The sequence below is a fragment of the Gavia stellata genome, chromosome 39 (genome assembly GCF_030936135.1).
Source record: "Gavia stellata isolate bGavSte3 chromosome 39, bGavSte3.hap2, whole genome shotgun sequence".
Taxonomy (NCBI): Eukaryota; Metazoa; Chordata; class Aves; order Gaviiformes; family Gaviidae; genus Gavia; species Gavia stellata.
In genome coordinates, this window is record NC_082632.1 from 304,218 (window position 1) to 324,016 (window position 19,799).

The following is a 19,799-nucleotide window of genomic DNA, read 5'->3' on the forward strand; positions in this document are numbered from 1 at the left end:
ATGGAGCGCGGCCCGGCGGAGGAGGTTCGCCGGCGGGCGGGACGGCTGCGGCGGGGATGGCGGTAGCAGGCCGGAGCCTCGGCCCTTCTCTTCCCGTCGGCTTCCCCGTCCCCGCCGCAGGGCCCGCTTTAAGGCCCCGCTGCGGGAACGGGGCCGCGGCGGGGCGGGGGGGGGCCGTGAGGGGCGGGGGGGGATCGGGGGAGAAATGGCGGGAGGCGGGGTTAGGGAGAGAGGGCGGGGCTTACGGCGGAGGGGCGGGGCTTGCAGGCGAGAGGGAGGAGCTAGCCGAAAGGGCGGGGTTGGGGAGGGGCTAAGTGGGGCAGTAGGCGTGGCTGTGGCGGGTGGGCGGGGCTAAGAAGAGGGCGAGGCGCTGTAGGGGAGGCGGAGGGGTGGAGCCAAGGCGTGGGGGCGGGGCCTAGAGGGGGAGGCTGGGGGGGGCAGCCACTCCCATGTGTCCCCCCCGTGTCCCCCTCTACCCTGTCACCCCCATGGAGCTGGGACACCCCCATGTCCCCCCCTGACCCCCCCCCAGGCCACCCCCATGTCCCCCTCTACCCTGTCACCCCCCATGGAGCCGGGACACCCCCATGTCCCCCCCTGACCCCCCCCCAGGCCACCCCCATGTCCCCCTCTACCCTGTCACCCCCATGGAGCCGGGACACCCCCATGTTCCCCCTTCCATGTCCTCGTATCCCCTCGACACCCCCCCCCCCCCCCAGCACCCTCCCATGTCCCCCTTGACCCCCCCAGGCCCCCCGCCATGGGGCTGGGCTCTCCCCATGTGTCCGTCCCCAATGTCCCCCCTCACCCCCCAGACCCCCCCCCCATGGAGCCAGGCCACCCCCATGTCCCCCCTGACCTCCCCATGGGGCTGGGCCATCTCCATGTCCCCGTCTGACACCCCCCCCCCCCCGCAACCTCCCCATGGAGCTGGATTGCCCCTAAATCCCCCTCCCGTGTCCCCATGTCCCCCTCTGACCACCCCCACGTGTGCCCCCCCCTGCCCCCAGACCCCCCCCCCCCCATGGAGCCGGGCCACCCCCTTGTCCCCCCTGACCCCCCCATGGGGCTGGGCCATCTCCATGTCCCCCTCCCATGTCCCCATCTGACTCCCCATGGAGCCGGATTGCCCCTAAATCCCCCTCCCGTGTGTCCCCCCCTGCCCCCAGACCCCCCCCCATGGAGCCAGGCCACCCCCATGTCCCCCCTGACCCCCCCATGGGGCTGGGCCATCTCCATGTCCCCATCTGACCCCCCCCGGACCTCCCCATGGAGCCGGATTGCCCCTAAATCCCCCTCCCGTGTGCCCCCCCAGACCCCCCCCATGGAGCCGGGCCGCCCCGGTCGGCAGCGGGCCCCCGATTGCATCCGACGGCAGAAGCGCCGGGAGCTGGACGCTCGCCGCAGCAAGTGCCGCATCCGCATCGGGGGGCACCTGGAGCGCTGGTGTCGCCTCAAGGAGCAGCTCGGCTTCGCCCTGCACTCCCAGTTGGCCCAGTTCCTCCTCGACAGGTCGGTGCGGAGGGGGCTGCAAAAGTCTTAAGAACTCCTTAAAATCCCTTGGGATGGGGAAAAGAAAGGTTTACCCTCGCTCACGCTCCCTCTTCCCACTGCAGGTACAGCTCCCATGGCTGCGTCTGGAGCCCAGGTAGGTGCCTTCCACCCCACATCCACGTTGGCCTCGATTATTTTGGGTCCAAAAGAGGTTTATGGTGAAGAGAGAAGATTCCTGGTGCATTGGGTGCTGGAGATGCACCTGGAGATGCTCACCCCCCGAGCGGGAGGCGAATCGCTCCCTGGGCTGGGCTGCGTTGGGGTTGTTGGCATCCTCAGCTCTTTTTTGGGGGGACTATGTGAGATTTTGGGGGTTGCTAAAAAACGGGAGCTCTTCATGTGGTGGAAACATCAAAGCCTGCATGAGAAGGTGGAGAAGGTGGAGGGAGACCCTTGCAGATGTCCCACCCGCCCTACGCTGGTTTTGCACGACGGAGAATAATGGAAGAGCTGAAGTTTGGAGCTGTTTTTTACGGATTTGTCTGGTTTTTGTGCCTTCCCAGGCGAGCCGGAGCCCAACCTTCTCCATGCCGATGCCCTGCAGCGCCTGGTCGTCCTGTCCCACGGTCACGGCCAAGAGTGTGGTTTCATCCCCGACGTGAAGCCCCCGGCCCCGGGCAGCACGTCCCAGCTGGTGTGGGAGTGCGTGGCCGGGCACAGCTTCTCCTGGGGCGTCCCCGGGGCGGCGGGGGACCGTACCCCCACAGCCGGCCACCACGGAGAGGACCAACGTGGGGATTCGGGGTGCAGCTCCGCACCAGCCACTGGCCGCCGGCGCTCGCTCCGGCGAGCAGGGCTGGCCGCCGAGTCCGGCTCTGGGAAGGATGAAGCCGAACCGGAGGTAGCAGCTCAGTCACCCATCGGCGATGGGGACCGGAGGGAAGAGCCGGGAGCTGATGGTGATGATGGCAGCACAGGTGAGCTCCTCTGTGTCCCCTTCTCCACCCTCATTTCCCCGTTGGCCTCTTGATTCCCCATCTTCAGCCCTTCTCCCAGTCCCAGGGGTGCATCGACCACCTTCCCACTAGGATCGGATGTTCCCCTGTTGCATCCCTCTCACTCCTGACATGGCAGCACCATCACGTAAAACAAATCTGTAGGGCTTTGCTGGAAAAACAGGTAGAGGAGTCTCCCACCGGGCTTGTTCCTACCACAAAACAAGCCCGTAACTTCTCCATCCCGTCCTCCCCCTGGAAAAGCAGAGCTGGGAGACCTCAGGTTCATTACAGGCGTTGAGCAGAAGACCTCGCTGAGCCCACACAGATGCAGTTCCCAGCAGTTTCCAAGAGCCACAGCTCTTGTCGTTTATCCAAACTGAAAACCAGGGAGAAAAATCCTGCAGTAGCTACTTGAGAAGAGGTTCAGCTTCTTCCAGTAGAGTATTTTGGAGTAACTTGGCCCTCATTTCTTCTGGTCAGCGTGATGGCACCATGCAGGTCCTTTCCAACACCTGCAGGCTTCTCAACCCTGCTGCCAGATCCGCTCCCCATCCTCCTCCTCCCTCCTCTGCCTCTCCCAACATCCTGGCTCAACCAGCCCCGCTTCAATTTACCGCAACTCCTGTCATCCTCTTGCAGCTCCCCAAGTGCCGACGGAGACAGGGACCATAGCAAAAGATCACGGGAGGTGAGTGGTGGCACGCATGAGTCTTTGCCCGGTGTATAACTGAGCTCTTCGGAGCTGAAGGTCAAGTTTGGACCCATCCGTCTCATCCCTTGAGTTCTCCGACGGGCAGCCAACATTTTAACGAAGACCTTCCATGATAAAACCTGTTGCGGTAGAGTTGACTGTGACCGTTGTGTTCCTGCAGCGTGCCCATCCCGGAGAAGAAAGCGGAGCAGGGGGCTGAGCCCCAAGAAGAGGAGGAGGAAGAGGAGGATGAGGACTTCGCCGAGGACGATGACCTCGCCTACACAGATGACCTGCGCGATGAGAACTACCACCCATCTCTGGACAGGTGAGGAGTGCTTAATGCTGCTGGGAAGGAGCCTGTGGACTGGGACCACGTGAGAGCGAGTCCACAGGCTCCCAGTCACACCATCCCAGTCCAGACGGGTATCACACTGGGAGCGTTTCAGACCTTACATCTCTGCCCCCTCTCGTCTTGCTACAGCTGACCCTAGCAGAGATGGGAGGAGATGGGAATAATGTCCTTATGTCACCTAAATAAGGTGCTTCTGAGCTCAAAAGGGCACAGCCCTGTGGGGAGGCACCTTCTTTCACTGTATCTCTGCCTGGGTGAGGGTCTTTGCCACGTCCAACCAATGTCCTGCCACGTCCAACCAATGTCCTGCCACGTCCAACCAATGTCCTACCACGTCCAACCATGTCCTACCACGTCCAACCATCTAAACCATCTTGCCTATCCCGTCTTCTCCCCCAGCGACTCTGAGCCACAGCGACGACAAAGCCAGACCAAAGCCCGTAAGAAACCCGTGAAGGAGGAGCAGCCCCTGAATGAGCTGAGCCTGACCAGCTCCGGCCCGTCGGAGGAGAAGGTTGGACGAGTCAGGTGAGTCATGACGGCCGCCTCGGTGTGGTGACGCTGGGGACGGGCATCGGGGTGCCTGTCTTGGGCCATCCATCTCTCCGTGGCCACTGAAGGAGTGTTTTGGGGCACGTTGGAGATGCTGCTGCTTTCCACGCTGAGAAACCAGATGGAAACCATCCAACCCAACAACAAACGATGTTCAAGCTCTGAGCGCGGGGCCGGGCGAGAACCGTGTGTCCCCGAGGGGGGTTTAATCCTTCTCCTCGCGGTACCGTCGTCCGCAGGGCAGAGCTGCGTTGTTTGGCCTCGTTGGGTGTTGGAGCTTGCAAAGGCGGGGGATCTGCCGTGCGGATCTCGCTACGGGAGGGACTTAACGAGTCTTGGTTTCATCGGCTGTGTCTCTCACGGAGCTGGTCCCCGTGCTCGGGTGGCCGGGGAGCGAGGACATGCTGCTTGGGCAGGGGTTGAAGACCCCTTAAACCACCACCGTGGTGGGCGTTGAAGCCCTTCTTTCACATATATAAAGCCTCCCAGCAGCCTGGAGGTTTGCAGCAGCAAAAAATCCATACCTTCCACCCCCTGCATAAGCACAGAGACTCCTGTCTCCACCTATAGATATTGGGCTTCTCCAGCAGCCGGAGCAGCTCTATACGGCCCAGCTATATTGCCCAGCAGCTCAAGCCCATGGGGAGAGCTGACGGCAGCGCTGCCAACCTCAAGTGTTGGCCAAGGGACAGCTTGATAACGACCGCAATTATTTAATTCGCAAGCACTCTTTACCCCTGCCTGTCTGAGGCTGAGGGTTAGGTTTTAATCTTTCCTTCGCAGCCACGTGGGCTCAAAATTCACTTTTCTGTTCTAAATAAGCTCAAATCGTCACTCAATTATTTGTTGGGTCTTTCCGCAAGAGGATTAAATAGAGGTTGGTCTCGATGCTGAAACAAGAGGATGGTCCATGCGTTGCGTCTTGGGTCTGACACACAAGGAGACGTCACCTCGCTGCATTTTCTTACACTTTTAATACGACGAGGGCGTTAAAATCCCCTTTTTCGTTGGAGTTAGCCAGAGCGACCATGTAACACCGCCTTGCAATGCACTTGCCTTCGTGTGTCCCATGAAAGACGGGACTGACAGCAAAACGCACGCCCCAAAACTCACCACGTAAGTATCGTGCTGCTCCGTTAAGGCTTTTATTAATTTGCTTTTCACTTTTACGTGGTATTGCTGCTTCTTTTCGGTGCTAAACACCCTTCCCGTCTCCTTGCAGCTCTAAAACTGCCCCGTAGCTCCCTGGAAGAGTGAACGCCCTCCTGGAAACCCAGTGCTGGCAAAGGAAAATGTGACGGTAAATATGGCATTTGCTTTTCTCCTCTCCCTGACCATCACTGGTCACGTAGCACCAGGGGACACCAGGCTCTAAAATTCAATTTGAGGGTGGAAAGGTTTGGGTTAGGTCTAAGTAGTTCTTGTCACAGGCCAAAAGTGAATTAAAAGAGGGATTTTTTTCACATCCCTCTGGCATTTTTTGGGTCCTGCACGCTTTCCGTTCAAGATCCTGGTGTTCAGACCACCAAAAGTGCCTGAAGATGGCCCTAAGGACCATTGGAGATTTGCAGAAGTGGCTGATGAAAGCAGCCGTTGACTTTCCTGGGCAACCAGTGTGGTCTCGGAGCTTTTAACCCCCTCTCCAAAGCCCTGCCTAAGCTTTAAGTTGGTGCTGCCCTTTTTAAGGCTGAGCTTTTGGTTACAGAGGTCTTATTTACAAGCATTTGATTCATTTTCCCCCCCTTTTGTTGCAGCAACTGGAAGAATGGAGATAAAAGGCTATTTTTATGAGCAAAAGAGAGCGCCTCCAGCCTTCAGTGCATTCATCCTCCTCTCGCTTCCCAAAGGTAATGCCATCGTGAGCTGATAAAACATTTTTTTAAGAGATTGGGGACAAAGATGCCCAGCCCCTATTTTTATTCCGTGCTGAGGATGTGGTCCGGCATCGTCGTCTATTAACGATCTCTTTATTTCTCCTCCCCACAAAAGCACGCCTGGTTTTTGGTTGGTGGGTTTTTTTTAACATATCTTTCTTTGATTTCAGGATGTCAGCCAGAAATAGCTGCTGTTTCCAAGGAGCTGTGGATAATTTATAGATGAAACCTGTGTTGATGTGAAGACAGCGAGGCTGGCATGAGGCTGACAGCAATCTTAAATGTCCTGGGACATATCCAAAACCATGTGAAAGATTTCTTTTGTAATGATAATAAAGAATATATTCCTATCTATAATGTCTGTGCATTTGTTAACAACATCGTTTCCTGCTCTGATGGGGAGAAATATTGGAGTGAATTCCCAAAATGGAAGAAATAAGAGAAATGGGCGTCCAGAGGATGATTTTAATGTCGCGTTTGCTCAGAAACCCACCAGCTGCGAGGTTGGAGGACCACAGCTTCTCGGCTCTGTGCTTGGGGACAAGGAGAGGGGACAAGGGCCTCACTCAAGACGTTTCTTTCCCGTTGCAGCTGCAAGAGGCGAGCGCGGCCGTGCGACGAGGACGTGGCCCAGATCGGCCCGAAGAGGATCAGGTACCTGGGGCCGGTGGGGAAGGGGAAGCTGCCGCGCCATTTCCCGGCCCCTCGGGAAGACGAGGAGGTGCAGCTCAGCCCTTCCGTGGTGGGACACGCTTGGCAAGCGATGCTTGCTCTGATAGGAGCCTCCTGAAGGGCTTTATTTGCTTAAATTAAGCTTTTGATGGGTGGGTAAGAGGGAAGATGGGTGAGGAGAACCGTGCCAAATCCAAAAGCCACAGCTTTTCCGGCTCTCCTCCCTGCTCACCCTCACTGACGATGGTTTTCCACCCTCTCTCCTGCAGGAAGGCGGCGAAGCGTGAGATCCTCCTGTGCGACTTCGAAGGCTGTGGCAAGATCTTCTCCAACCGCCAGTACCTGAATGTGAGGGCTGGGGGCAACCCTTGGGCTTAAATCCACCTCTCACGCCCCGGGAGGTGCAGCTGAGCCGGGCACGAGCATCCCTTCCTCTCTACACCTCCTCTGGGGCCACCAGGAGCTTTGGGGACCCACCAGATGGGTCAGGTTTTCCTGCCCAAGCTCCGGTTTGGGTATCTTGGCTGTTGTCCTAGAGCCGGAGTTGGGCAATCGGAATTGCCCGTGGCTTTCCGAAGCTGGGTAACAGATACAGGAACTTGGCCCCGTGTGTCCAGCAGCAGCTCGGCGTGCCTGAGGTCGCTTCAAGTCCCACCACGCGCTTCAGGGAGCGAAACGGGGCGGGGGGTTTGCCACTGGAACGTGGCCTTGGGCTTCCTCCAAGTGCAGCTTCTCAGCACCGACCTCCTCTCTTCTTACTCCCCTTTTTTTTCCTCCCCAAAACGGCAGCACCACAAGAAGTACCAGCACGTCCACCAGAAGACCTTCACCTGCTCGGAGCCCAGCTGCGGCAAGTCCTTCAACTTCAAGAAGCATCTCAAGGAGCACGAGAAACTGCACAGCGGTGAGTCGGCCACCTCAGCAGGGATACACGGATACACAGATATATACCTCCCTATAGCTCCCCTCCTGCGCTGGTCCCACCTCCGCTGGGCTACAGACGACCATACCCACGTCCTCACCATTCGCATTTGCATCCCCGGTAGATGTTACCGCACCCGTTTGCTTTCTGCTCCCGAGACCTACTGTCAATCTCTCATTTATCATCTCCGTTTCTGCACGGAGAAAGCATCACGCCTCCCAAAATACATCCGGAAAGCCCCCTGACTGCTCTCCTAAGCTGGATCAGCCCCGAATCTTTTTTTTCTTCTGCCCCACAGACAAGCGGGACTATATCTGCGAGTTCTGCGCCCGTTCCTTTCGTACCAGCAGCAACTTGATCATCCACAGGCGCATCCACACAGGGGAGAAACCCCTGCAGTAAGTATCGGTCCCACCGGTGCGACCGCTGACTTTCCGGTTGGCATCAGCGTTTCTCCCCCGTTGCTTTTCAACCCAAATTTAGCTTCTTGGTGCGTGGTTCCATGGGAGAGCCAATTTCCTCGCTGTGGGTAGCCGGAGGACTTGGTGTTATTTTTGCTTTGCCTAAAGGATTCTGCCCCCGGAGCTGAGCTGCGCTCTGATCCAGCAGCTTCGGGATCAGCTTCAGGGCGTGGGCTTGATTTGAAGAAGCTTAATAAGCTGGGACTTAACGAGAGCGATGCATTTCTTTGCCTGGAGGGCGTGCTGAAGCCACGCACAGCTGACGCAGCGGTGCGGGGCGGTGGCTTTGCTAAACCCACGTTAAAATTGCAGCATCAAGATGAGGCGGGGCCAGTTCTCCCTCGCGCTTAATCCCTTGTAATACCTTTTTTTTTTAATTCCTTTACCTTGAATCCCGTCCTCTTTTCTCCCAGGTGCGAGATCTGCGGCTTCACCTGCCGCCAGAAAGCCTCCCTGAATTGGCACATGAAGAAACACGACGCCGACTCCTTCTACCAGTTCTCCTGCGACATCTGCGGCAAGAAGTTCGAGAAGAAAGACAACGTCACCGCCCACAAAAGCAAAAGTCACCCCGAAGTGCCCGGCGGACCCCCCCAAGCCGAGGGGGGCCAGCGGCAGACGGTGCCATCCCCACCGCTGAACTTCCGCACAGGGACGCGGGCAGGGCTGGAGCACCCGGAGGCAGCCGGAGCGTTGGCTGTGGAGCCCCTGGAGATGCCGGGGCTTGGGGACGCCCTGGTGAGCGGCGGTGAAGCGGAGAAGACCCCACCTCCCATTGCAGCCTCGGCTGAATATGGGGGGGGTATCGGGCAGGATCCAGGCGCGCCCCGAGGCCGGGTGATGGACGGCGTCGGGTCATAGCAGGACTCATCCTCCAGTTCTTGGCCGAAGAGAGCAGCATGGGAGGACCAATGGGACAAAGTGAAACGACGCTGGACCCCGCAGCGCGTGGCGGCAGCGCGTCCAGGTGCCAAAAATACAAGGGACAGGCAAGGACCGGCGCTTGCCGGGGGAAATCCCACCTTCTCCGCCAAAAGCCGGGCTTCCCTTGAGCTCGCAGCAGCATTGCCACAGGTGGAGAACCTCTCGCCCGGCTCCCTTCCTGCGAGGAGGGAGCACGAGGTTGCCAAAGTCCTTGGCAGGATCCTCAATAAAACTTATTTTGTGTAAAAGCGAGTTTTCCCGCGCGCACCAGCCACCGCTGCGGCGCTGAGTTTCTATGAAAAACAGGTAGAAAAGTGAGGTTACCGTGTGTGCAGCGTGGCTCGACACCCAGTCCAAAGGTTGTCTGTGTTTAGCACAATAAAAAAAAAATGGTGATTCAGGTCAGGAAGGCAGCGGTAGGTGGAGGAGATCGAGGCTGTATCAGTTTTGGCCCCAGAAACAGGCGTTATTTGATCCATTGATGGTTCCTCAAGTCCTATAAACACCACTTTCCTTTTATCGAGCTGTTTTGAAAAGGATTGTAATATTTACACAGCCTTGAGGGTCACCAGCTCAACAGGGTTTATCAGGAAAAAACCACCAACGCTGCAAGCGTAGGCTGGAAGATGGTTTTGACACAGATAAAGCAGCTGGGGGGAGGATGGAGCTCACTGGAGCATCCCTGAGAATTGGGGACCCAAAATGGGACTGGCTGTAGGAATTACATGTTGGGCAGGGGGGAAAAAAAAAGCCCATTTTAGGGGAGAAGATGGGCATTAGAGGTGGGTTTCTCCACTGCGATTCTAAGCATCCACAGCTTTTTGTTTCTGGCTGCAATGAGGACTAAATCCCAGCTGCTGAGGGGGATGAGCCGGAGCGCCGTATCCAAACTGTGCCACCAGCATTGGCTTAGAGAAACTGGTAACGAAGGAATTGACCCAAAAAATGGGGCTGTGAGGGCTCTGTGAGAGCTCCCAGACCGGGGAGAAATAGGGTCAGCGACGGCGCAGAGATGCTCTGCGATACCCCGTCTCAGGGGCACCCACTTTCCTGCTGCTCCGTGTTTATCCTCTCAAGAGCAGAAATGGGGGGCGGATGACAGGCACCCCAATTTCCCCCAGCACAACACAGGGCAGCAGTACCCCTCGTCCACCCACTCCTTCCCCGGGCACACGTGGTTGATGCTTACCTGCAGAAGGGCTGTGTCCCCTCCCTGAAGGGCTTCCACCCACCCCCAAAAAAGGGGGATTTTTTTTTTTACCCCCAAAAAGGATTTTTCTCACCCCAAAAAAAGGGGCTTGATGCTGCGAGGAGATGGGCACTGGCAGGGCCATGGGGAGGAATGAGGATCCCCCCCTTCACCATGCAAGCCCCTAACATCGCTCCCCCAAAACGAGGGTCCCTCGCTCCCCTTATTCTGCCTCTCCCAGGGTTTATTTTAAAGGCTTTACATGTTATTTTCTTCCCTTCTCTAGCAGCTCCGAAAGAAAACGGAGCTGTTGCCTCAATGCTTTGACTAAAGAGTTAAACTCTATCTATATATACGCAAGGAAAGGGTGGGGAGGGTCTCCAACCTCCAAAAGTGGGCCTTTCTGGGTATTTAAAGAAGTCGATTTAACCTGTAAATTTGATTTAAAATGACAGGTAGCCCGAGGCTCTGAGTCGGGGCCATTTTGTGGGGCTCAAAGCTTGGGGTGTTTCCTGGCTGGTGGAGTTAGGGGGGGATTGCTCAGCCCTCCTCAGCTGCGCCCATTGCTGGGTGAACCCATGAACTCAGACCCTCCACAGACACCCCAAAACTCTGCTGAGCCCCCCCCCGAGGGGGTTGGGGACAAGGAGAGGTGTCCCCAGCTCTGTTCACCTCAGAGGAGAGGGTGGCTCAGCAGCAGTAGCATCGCTGCTGGGGACAGGCTTGGTCCTGAGAGCGGCTTTTCCTTCCGCAGCTGGCACAAACAAACATCAGGTTATTGGTTTTTAGGGTTTTTGGGTTGGGTTTTTTTTTTTTTTGCACAGCAACTTTTATTTCCCCACTAAACAGAGTGACAGGGCAAAGAGACATAACAGCATCGCGGGATCACACGAGGGCGGGCAGGGGTTTATAAGCACGCGCGAGATCACACCTAAAACAAGGCTTCCCCCTCCTTCCCCACGACACAGCCTGGGGTTCCATCGGGAGCTACCCACATCCACAAAGCCAACCCCCAAAATCTGCGATTCCGAGCGCGCCCGAGAGGCTCCAGGGTTTACGGCACGTCCTCGCCTTCTCCCTACAGCGACACCCCTGCCCCTGCTTTTGGGTTGACCCAAAAACATCCATCTCCCCTTTACCTGCCCCCCCCAGCTCACACTGCCTCCATCCCCAGGGCTGCGGCTCCCAGTGCTCGGCTCTGCTCCGGCCCTACGGATGCTCAGCGTTAACGGGGCGGGGGGAAGCGGCGAGGGAAGATCGCGAGGTTTTGCTCTCTTAGCGCTAGCGGCAGCCAAAAACGGGCTCGGCCCTTTCCCAAGGAGGAAAGGGAAGCGAGGACGGGGTGGGGGGGGGGAAGCAAAAAGGTGACCTGCAGAGCAACGGTGTCAGAAATCAGGGGTTGGGTACGATGCCTCTCCTCCTCACGCAGGTTTTCTAGCCCTCGAGGTGCACAAAAGCAGGCGGCTTTGGCTACGGATCAATGCGGGATGCGGTAAACCCCTAAGGTAGCTTTTCTCCCTGGTTACATCCCTGTTTACATGGGGCAGCCAACTTCAAACAAAACAAACAAACAAAATATACGGGGTTGCTTATACAGCAGGCCAGAGGGGGGGGAAATAACCCCACGTAGAGGCTATTCAAGCAGCCACCCTCAATGGTTGATGCCCCAGAGGAAGGTTTTCAGGGTAAAAGAGACCCAAAACTTTTAAATGCAACAAGAAAAAAAAGTTAACCCCAAAGCCGAACAAGGGACAGTCATGAGTTTTGGGGTCCTTGGTCTAAAAGCAAGGGGAAAAAGGGGACAGGATCAGGCACTACTTGCAGGTCGCCTTGGGGAGGGTTAAAGAAACTGGACGGGTCAATTGCAAAGGGAGAGCGAGGAGCCCACGTAGAAGAGCCAGAAGAAAGGAAAGATCTTTTCAGTGAAAGCGGCCGTGAAGGTGAAGATGGGAGCCATGTTATCGGCGTTGTAAAACGCCACCCACCCGCCTTCGTAGTCCAGGTACACCCCGATCTTCCTGGGCCTCTCGCACAGGGACAGGGGCGTCTCCGGGGAGGTGAAAGCCTGATACTGATCCCAATTCTTCCCCTTCCAGTTCAACCCCACCGCCCAGATCCCCTCCTCCGGAGCAAAGTCGATTTTTTCCTTCCTCCGCACCGACTCGCGGGCCGCCCCCAGGACCCAGCTCTCTCCGTCTCCCACCTCCACCTCCCAGTAATGCCTCCCAGCTACAAAACCCTCCACCGCCAGCACGCAGAAGGAGTAATCGAATCTCTTGGGGTTTGCCGGCAATTCCTGGGGAGCACTCCTGAGCCGCACGCTCCTCTTGTCTTCCGACAGCACCAGGTAGGGGTTGGCAGTGTCCGGGTCCAGAGAGAGATCACCTGGGAAGGGGGAAACACGGACGTGAGCGTCTGCAAGCTAAGGACCCTTCTCCCACCCTCGTCGGAGCCACCCTCCAAGGGGATTCGTGGTCTCTGCCCCAAACCAGACGAGGACGACACCGGGCGTGTCGCCTCCAAAAGCTTTAAGCACTCAGAAGAGCCGCTGGGGAACAAAAATCAGGCTCCACTTTCTAATTAAAGCATAGAAACACCCAGCATCTCTGCTGCAAACCCACCAGCCCGCCCCATCCGAGACACCTCCTTGCTCTGGAATAGAAGTTTCTGGGCAGAAATAACATTGTATTTTTTTTTTAGTCACTGCCAAGTACCAGAGAGGAATGAGCACAAATATCCTCATGTTTTAAGGGCTGCTCTTGTCCTCGGGGAACTGTCAGGAACTAGGGCTGCACAGCCTGAAAATGACTGCGAGAGGGGAATATCGGAGACTGCTGAAAGCGAGACGGGTCTGTCCTGCACCCAGGCGAGGGGGACAGAGCCCAGCGACGGCCCTGAACTACCGGCAGCAAACACAAAGGTTGCAAAGTCCACCTCTGAGCTAACTCAACACCCACCAGCGGGGCCAAAGGTCTCCTCGCTCCACGTAGAGCAGATCAGCTTCTGGAGAGTCCTCTTAACCCACAGTTTCCTAACAAATTTGAGGGCTGAGCTTTTTGTGGACTCTCCCAGCAGCTGGATCATTTTTTTATCCCTTCCCTTGGCAGCACCAGCAATAATTTTCTCCTCTCCCGTCCTCTAAGGCTAGCTTGAAGGCATTACCGCTGGGATACGCCCCCGGGGAAGCTGAAACTCTCAAATTAAGGCTTGCAAAAATGAAGGTCAGACTCCCAAAATCAAACTGTGCTCACCTGTGTCATTCTCCAGCTCGAACCGGAGGTTCTCTGAGGGAAGAAAAGAAATAAATTTAGATCCCTTAGCGCACGGGGAGTCCCCGGGGACTGCCTACGCGCACACGACCTTGCTCCCCGCCTTATGGCAAGCCACCAAACACCACTGCTTGGGAACGACCACATATGGCCACATCAGACTTCCACGCAGAAATCCAAGGGAGATGTGCTGCTTTTCAAGCAAGCAGGGCTTTTTATTTTTGATGAGCAGATGCTCAAACAGTAAAGAGTTCTCCCAACAAGCCCAAGGGAGAAACAAGAGCACAGCTCAAACCAAATCATCTTTTAAGCTGAATTAAACGTAGGGGTTAGGAGGCACCAACTTTTAAAGAAAACCTTTTTCAGCGCTCACCCTTGAACTCCAGCAAGACCTCTTTCAGCACTGCACTCTTCTGAGAAAAGCTCTTGAGTTTCTTCTCCAGCTCCGTGAAGCCAGCCTCTGGCTTGCAAAACATCCAGCTCTCAAAGCTGGGGAGGAGAAAGAAGCGTTAGGTTCCCTCTGGAAAAAAATACAAAATCTCCAAACTAGAGGCAGGAAAGAAACCTGCCCTGGTACTGAAGAGGTTTGGTGCTGGATTATTCTCTCTCTGCCAGCGCTTGCGAGGCCACACCTGAGGATGGGTCCAGAGTTTGGGGCTGCCCAGTACGGTGCACACAGGAGCACACCGAGACAGAGATGAGGAGGGATCTCCACGCCTTGGCTGGGGCTCAGCCCTGAGCAGCCTGATCCAGTTTTTGATACGGGTCCTGACGGCGTGGATTTGGTCCCTCACCAACCGAGTTACCCTGCGGTTTCCTCTGGAAGGATGCTCAAACCCTCCCACAGCCCACCTGCCGCAAACCCCCTTCGCAAAGGTTTGGGTTTTGCCTCAAAGGTAACACCCGGGGCGTGGGGAGAACCGCAAGGCAGGTGGGGGGGAAGCTGGACGGGGCATACGCCCTCACAACACCAGCTCTGCCTCCAGTGTGAGCTGCCCAGTTAACCCAGCAAGGGCTCAGGTTCACTCACCTGCTTCCAGCCGGGGCAACACCCTGGAGAGAGAGTAAAAAAACCAAGAAATGAATCAGTACAAGTCTCTCTTCTACCTCACAGCCTCCAAAACCCTCCCCAAAACTGGCCCCATGGCTGCTCTGCTGAGGGGATCAGCTCTCAGCAGCTGTTTCCAAAGCAGAGCACAGTTGGACTCACAGATATGGCAAAATTAGTTTGTAATTATGGGTGGTTTTTTCCCCCCTTTTTCTTTTTAAGTGTGAGTGGGGACCAAACATGCTTCTTTTTAAAGAAATTAAGAAAAATCATCATTGCCATCAAGCTGCCAAAACCTTGAGGATTCAGGGCTCACAGTAACGACGGAGTGACACACACCAGAAATGTCTGGGAGGTTCGTTCGGGTATTTCTTAGTTCTTGGTATCAAAGGAAGCCCAAGGAGCTTCACTACTACAAGGGCCAATTTTATCCCCCAAAGCTGTGCTAAAATTTGGGTTCCCACCTGAAAAAACAGCCCAGCAGCAAGTCAAAAACCCTGACTCATAGATGGGCCAGCTCCAGCACGGAGTTAATGGACCCGAGCTGCTCCCCAGTGCAACATGTCAGCCCCATGTGGTCCCTGTAAATGGATTTTTGTCCCCAGGGATCCCAACCCCAAGCTCTCCCGGGTTTTACACCCTGCGATACCATAACCTCTGGGCTGGGAGGACATGTTGCAGAAGTCTCACCTGCCCAGACTGGTTTCCTGGGCTGTTCTCTCCTCCTTGCTCGCTCAGCAGCTTATCGAGCTGGGCAATCTCCTCAGAGAGCTGGGAGACGCTCTCATCTCTCCTCTTGACGATGTCTCTGTCTAGCTCCTCCAGACGGGATAGCAGGAGCTGCTCCTTCTCCTCCAGGAAGCCCCGGAGCTCCTTGCACTCGGCCACAATCTTCTGCCTCTCCACTTCGGTCTGCTTCTGCAAAACCCAGAGGGGAAACCCACGTGAGACCGAGATCCCTGCGGCTGCGGAGGGTTCGGATAAACCCCTACCCCAAGGCACTCACCAGCAAGTCTTCGCTCTGCCTCTCCCTCTCAGCCTTGGCTTCTTCGCGCCCTTTCCTCAGGGAGCTCAAATGCTCCTGCGGCACCTCCTGGAAGGAGAAAGAGGAGATCTTTTGGGAATCCTTCCCATTTGGGATCAGGAATACAGAGGAAAGGGATGGTGGGGGATTCCCTCCAATTTCATCAACTGCGTTTATTTTTTTAAGCTGGAAAACACCATGAATCCACAAAGAGGTGAGGCCGTCACTGGACCATGTCCTCCCCTGCCCTGTTATCCTCAACCCTTAGTTTTGGGCATGCCAAGAAAGCCTAAAACTTTCCCCAACCAGCCCAAAAACTGTCCCCTGAAACAGCCAGAACCAGGTGCAGAAGGAAGAAAGGGCAGCAAGGCAGAAAAAAAAAAAATTAGAGCCAATTTTTAGCTCCCTGGAAGAGCGCAGCTGCAAACACAAACCACCAAGTCCCACCCACGTGAAAACCTCTTCCGCCTCGGCGCCTCTTGGGATCAGCTTTCACATCCCAGCCCCACCACGAGCCAGGGAGACCAGCCAAGGCACCCCAACATCTGCCTGAACCCCACCGAGATGGAGGGGCTGGCCACCTCCAGGCTGCTCGTTAAGTTTATTAACGGCTTATTAGTGGAAACCATCACGCCCGTCCTCATTTAAGTCATTTGACCTCCGAAGGAGAGGCTCCTAGCAACGCTAAACAAAAAGCAGCAGGGCTTTTGGGAGCAAGCAACAACAGATCTTTTATAAATAAAACGCAAAGCTACAGAGATTTTGCTGCTGTTAACCGGCTGTGCAAACCGGCGCTTGCTACCACGCGCCTCATGATAATGCAGAATTTAAGCGCGAGATAAAAGCAAAGATCAGAAAAACGGGGGCATGTGTTGCAAGCAGCCCCCAAAGGGCAACAACCGGTTGTTAAAAATGCATAAAAGCAGATTAATGAGGGGAAATAAACCCAAGAGAGCAGCAGCCTGAGCAGCGTTCAATGTCGGACCTGCCTAAAGGCCCTGCGGTCCTAAAAAAGGACAAGATCCCAAATTTGGGGGTGGGGAGGGCGACAACGACTTGAGCTACAGCTTCCTTCTATGAACTACCACAGCCACCGAAGATGGCAAGGATGGCGCAACCGGGCACCCGCAGCAATTTCAGTACAAAATTCAGTATAAAAGCCTTTGGTGCCACCTGCCTCCATACTGATAACTGCAAGAATTAATATGAGATTAATGATACGGTTAACGATCACGCAATCCCCTTCCCCAATCCACCGTGATTGCCCTGGCTGCGCCGGTGCCACCCTCCTCCTCCTCCAGCCGCTGCTGCGCAGTAAACATCCGTTGCCCGTCCGGCATCTTGGTTTTCCTCCACCCCACCGGAGAAACAAGGCCTGGCTGCTCGGGGTCAGGCCGCCGCACTCACGCACCTCTTAATTATTAATTAATAATTATTTCCAGCAGGCACCGCCCCCTCCCCCCGCATCCCGACATCGGGGTCTCCCCTTCGTCGCCACAGTGGTTTCGGCAGAGATTGAACGCCATCAGAGGCCGCGTTCCGTATTCACTCTGCGTCACGTTGCTCAACCGCCCTGTGCTGGATTTTTTTTTCTGGTGGGGGGGAGGAAAGTCACTCCTGGGGGATTCCTGCTCCACTTTAGCCCCAGATTGTGGTCGGTGCTAAAAAAATAAGCCCCTCCCCGTCCCAAGGAGCCAGGCTCCATGCTCACTCCAGAGCATTTCTGCCGAGGGAAGTGGGAGCTGAGGGTTTTGGGGGTCCTGACGGTATTTTCCACGCTCACACCCTGCGCAAAGGCAGCCCCAGGGATTCCCATACCAGCTCAGTGTTATTCCATACAGGAGGTGAAACCAGCCGACAACCCCTCCCAGTATCTTCCCAGTTAAACCCAGCTCCATTTTGCACAAGGAACAGTCCCCCCTCCACCCCTACTGCGTGGGGTCAGTCCCCACCCCAGGGTGTCCCTGTTTGGGGGGGATTTGAGTCCCTATTGCATCCCATATCCTGCCCCGCTGCGTGGAGGAGCGCCCAGCTTGGAAGGGGGTCCCCAGCAGGGCCCCATTCTGCACCCCACCTACATATGAATGGGGGGGTACACATCAGGGGAGCGTTCCCTATTGCACCTTACACCTTGGGGGCAGTGGGTCACCAGTGGGTACAAGGGGGGCTGGGGGGTGTGTCCCTATTACACCCAAGGTGCATTGCTTCCCGTGGGGAGGGGGTTCTCCACTACATTCCCATCCCATGGGCTGTTATTGCACCCCTAATTCAGGGTGGGGGGGTGTCCCCGGTGCTCTCCCTTCGCAGAAAGGGTCCTTATTGCTTCCCCCATCCTTGGGGGTGGTCTCCTGCACCCAAGAAGGGCTCCCCGGGGGTGTTCTCATTGCACCCCCAGATCCCGGGGAGGGGGGTTCCCTACCGCACCCGACGGGGGCTCCGGGGGCATTGCCACCCCCGGGAGCGGGGTCCCTTCTGTACCCCCACAATCCGAGGTCGGGGGGGGGGGGGGGTATGGTGTGTCCTTTTGCACCCAGTATCTGCTCCCCAGCTCCCCGCCGCCCCCGGGGCGTCCCTCCCGCACCCGGCACGTGGTCCCGGTGCACCGCCGCCTTCCTCCCGCCCCCCCACCACTGACCTCTGCGGCGTGGGCCGCCTCCTCGGCGGGCAGCACGGTGTGGGTGCGGTGCTCCCGGGAAAGGTGGCAGACGACGCAGACGGCGCGGCGATCCTGCACGCAGTAGAGCCGCAACGGTTCTCCGTGGCGGGGGCAACGCGGTGGGCCCGGCGGGCCGGGAGGAGCGGCAGCGGGCAGAGGCGGGGCGGGGGCGGGAGGCCCCGGCGGCGGTTCGGCGGGGCCCGGCGGCAGCCCCAGCTGGCGAACGATGTGGACGATGTTCCCGAGAGAACGGTTAGGGCGAAAAAGCCGTTGCGGCACCGGCTCCCGGCACTGCGGGCAGCAGAGCCGCCGCGCCGAGTCCTCCCAGCACTGGGTCACGCAGGCGCGGCAGAAGTTATGACCGCACTCGGCCACCAGCACCGGGTCGTTGAAGTACTCCAGGCACACCGGGCACGTCAACTCGTCCTGCAGGCTGCGGGCCACGCTGCAGGGAGCGGGCGGTACGGCGGGAGGAGCGGGCGGCGCCTCCATCCCGGCTCCCCGGCTGCGCTGGGCTCCGCGCTCCGCTCCGCGCCGCTCCGCCGCCCGTCTGCCGGGCGGGAGGGGCGGGGCCGCGCCTGCGCGGGGCGAAGGGGGCGGGGCCGCGCCTGCGCCAAGCGAGGCGGAGAGCGAGGACGCCTGCGTCTTTCCCCCGCGGGGGGCGGACTGCTCATGCGCGGCGACGCGGGGCGGGGCCCGCAGACCCGCTTGGGGGGGCTATAGGGGGCGGGGGGGTGTCCCTATAGGGTGCTGGGGGAGCCCGGATGTCCGAGTCCCTATAGGGTGTTGGGGGCGGGGTGGATGCATCGGTGCCTATAGGGTGCTGGGAGGGGGGTGTGTCCCTATAGGGTGCTGGGGGAGCCCGGATGTCTGGGTCCCTATAGGGTGCTGGGGGGAGAGTGGACGCATCGGTGCCTATAGGGTGCTGGGAGGGGGGTATGTCACTATAGGGTGCTGGGGGAGCCCGAATGTCTGGGTCCCTATAGGGTGTTGGGGAGAGAGTGGATGCATCGGTGCCTATAGGGTGCTGGGAGGGGGGGTGTGTCCCTATAGGGTGCTGGGGGAGCCCGAATGTCTGGGTCCCTATAGGATGTTGGGGGGGCATGGATGCATCGGTGCCTATAGGGTGCTGGGAGGGGGGGGTGTCCCTATAGGGTGCTGGGGGAGCCCGAATGTCTGGGTCCCTATAGGATGTTGGGGGGGCATGGATGCATCGGTGCCTATAGGGTGCTGGGAGGGGGAGGTGTCCCTATAGGGTGCTGGGGGAGCCTGAATGTCTGGGTCCTTATAGGATGTTCCGAGGGGATGTATCGGTGCCTATAGGATGCTGAGGTGGGGGCACCCGGATGCCTGGGTCCCACTCTTATGCCAGGGAGGTGGCTGGGGGGAGTGCCCTGAAAATAAACTTTAAATATACGTTAATTTATCCACATCTCCTCATCCTGCCCCTATTAAACACATACTATTAAATCACATATTAATAATCACTAAAAACTATCATCTTAATCTCTCAAGTTCTGACAGCGAAGTGTCTTCATTAGGCTGAACATGGGCCATCTCCTATTTTAATTTTCCTTAATTCTAACAGCCCCGATGAAACAGCCTCCTATTTTTCTTGCTTCTCCCATTTTTTGGTTAACAGAAGGAGACACCAGGCAGTTTGCAGCTGC

The 19,799-nt window shown here is 57.2% G+C and overlaps 2 protein-coding genes across 2 annotated transcripts; one reads left to right on the forward strand and one right to left on the reverse strand.

Annotated features, from left to right (window-relative positions):
- On the forward strand, window positions 1-8,965 carry ZNF692 (zinc finger protein 692). The gene is made up of 13 exons (XM_059833119.1): window positions 1-24; window positions 1,316-1,512; window positions 1,617-1,648; window positions 2,058-2,471; window positions 3,132-3,180; window positions 3,365-3,511; window positions 3,938-4,066; window positions 6,556-6,618; window positions 6,906-6,984; window positions 7,426-7,540; window positions 7,857-7,956; window positions 8,433-8,626; window positions 8,684-8,965. The coding sequence occupies exons 1-13, from the start codon at window positions 1-3 to the stop codon at window positions 8,878-8,880; spliced, it is 1,740 nt and encodes a 579-aa protein (XP_059689102.1). The 3' UTR covers window positions 8,881-8,965.
- A 1,979-nt stretch (window positions 8,966-10,944) lies between these two features.
- LOC104262766 (E3 ubiquitin-protein ligase TRIM7) lies at window positions 10,945-18,621 on the reverse strand. The gene is made up of 7 exons (XM_059833121.1): window positions 18,109-18,621; window positions 15,456-15,542; window positions 15,140-15,367; window positions 14,432-14,454; window positions 13,775-13,890; window positions 13,384-13,416; window positions 10,945-12,517 (listed from the first exon to the last, which is right to left on the reverse strand). Exons 1-7 carry the CDS (start codon window positions 18,619-18,621, stop codon window positions 11,991-11,993), a joined length of 1,527 nt encoding a protein of 508 aa, XP_059689104.1. The 3' UTR covers window positions 10,945-11,990.
- Window positions 18,622-19,799: the final 1,178 nt, after the last annotated feature.

Coding starts and splice junctions, on each gene's coding strand:
- ZNF692 (XM_059833119.1), top strand. CDS start 1: ATGGAGCGCGGCCCGGCGGAGGAG. Junction 25..1,315: donor AGCGCGGCCCGGCGGAGGAG/GTTCGCCGGCGG, acceptor GTGCCCCCCCAG/ACCCCCCCCATGGAGCCGGG. Junction 6,619..6,905: donor ATCGGCCCGAAGAGGATCAG/GTACCTGGGGCC, acceptor TCTCTCCTGCAG/GAAGGCGGCGAAGCGTGAGA.
- LOC104262766 (XM_059833121.1), bottom strand. CDS start 18,621: ATGGAGGCGCCGCCCGCTCCTCCCGCCGTACCGCCCGCTCCCTGCAGC. Junction 15,368..15,455: donor GGCAGAGCGAAGACTTGCTG/GTGAGTGCCTTG, acceptor TGGGTTTTGCAG/AAGCAGACCGAAGTGGAGAG. Junction 13,891..14,431: donor GTTGCCCCGGCTGGAAGCAG/GTGAGTGAACCT, acceptor TCTCCTCCCCAG/CTTTGAGAGCTGGATGTTTT.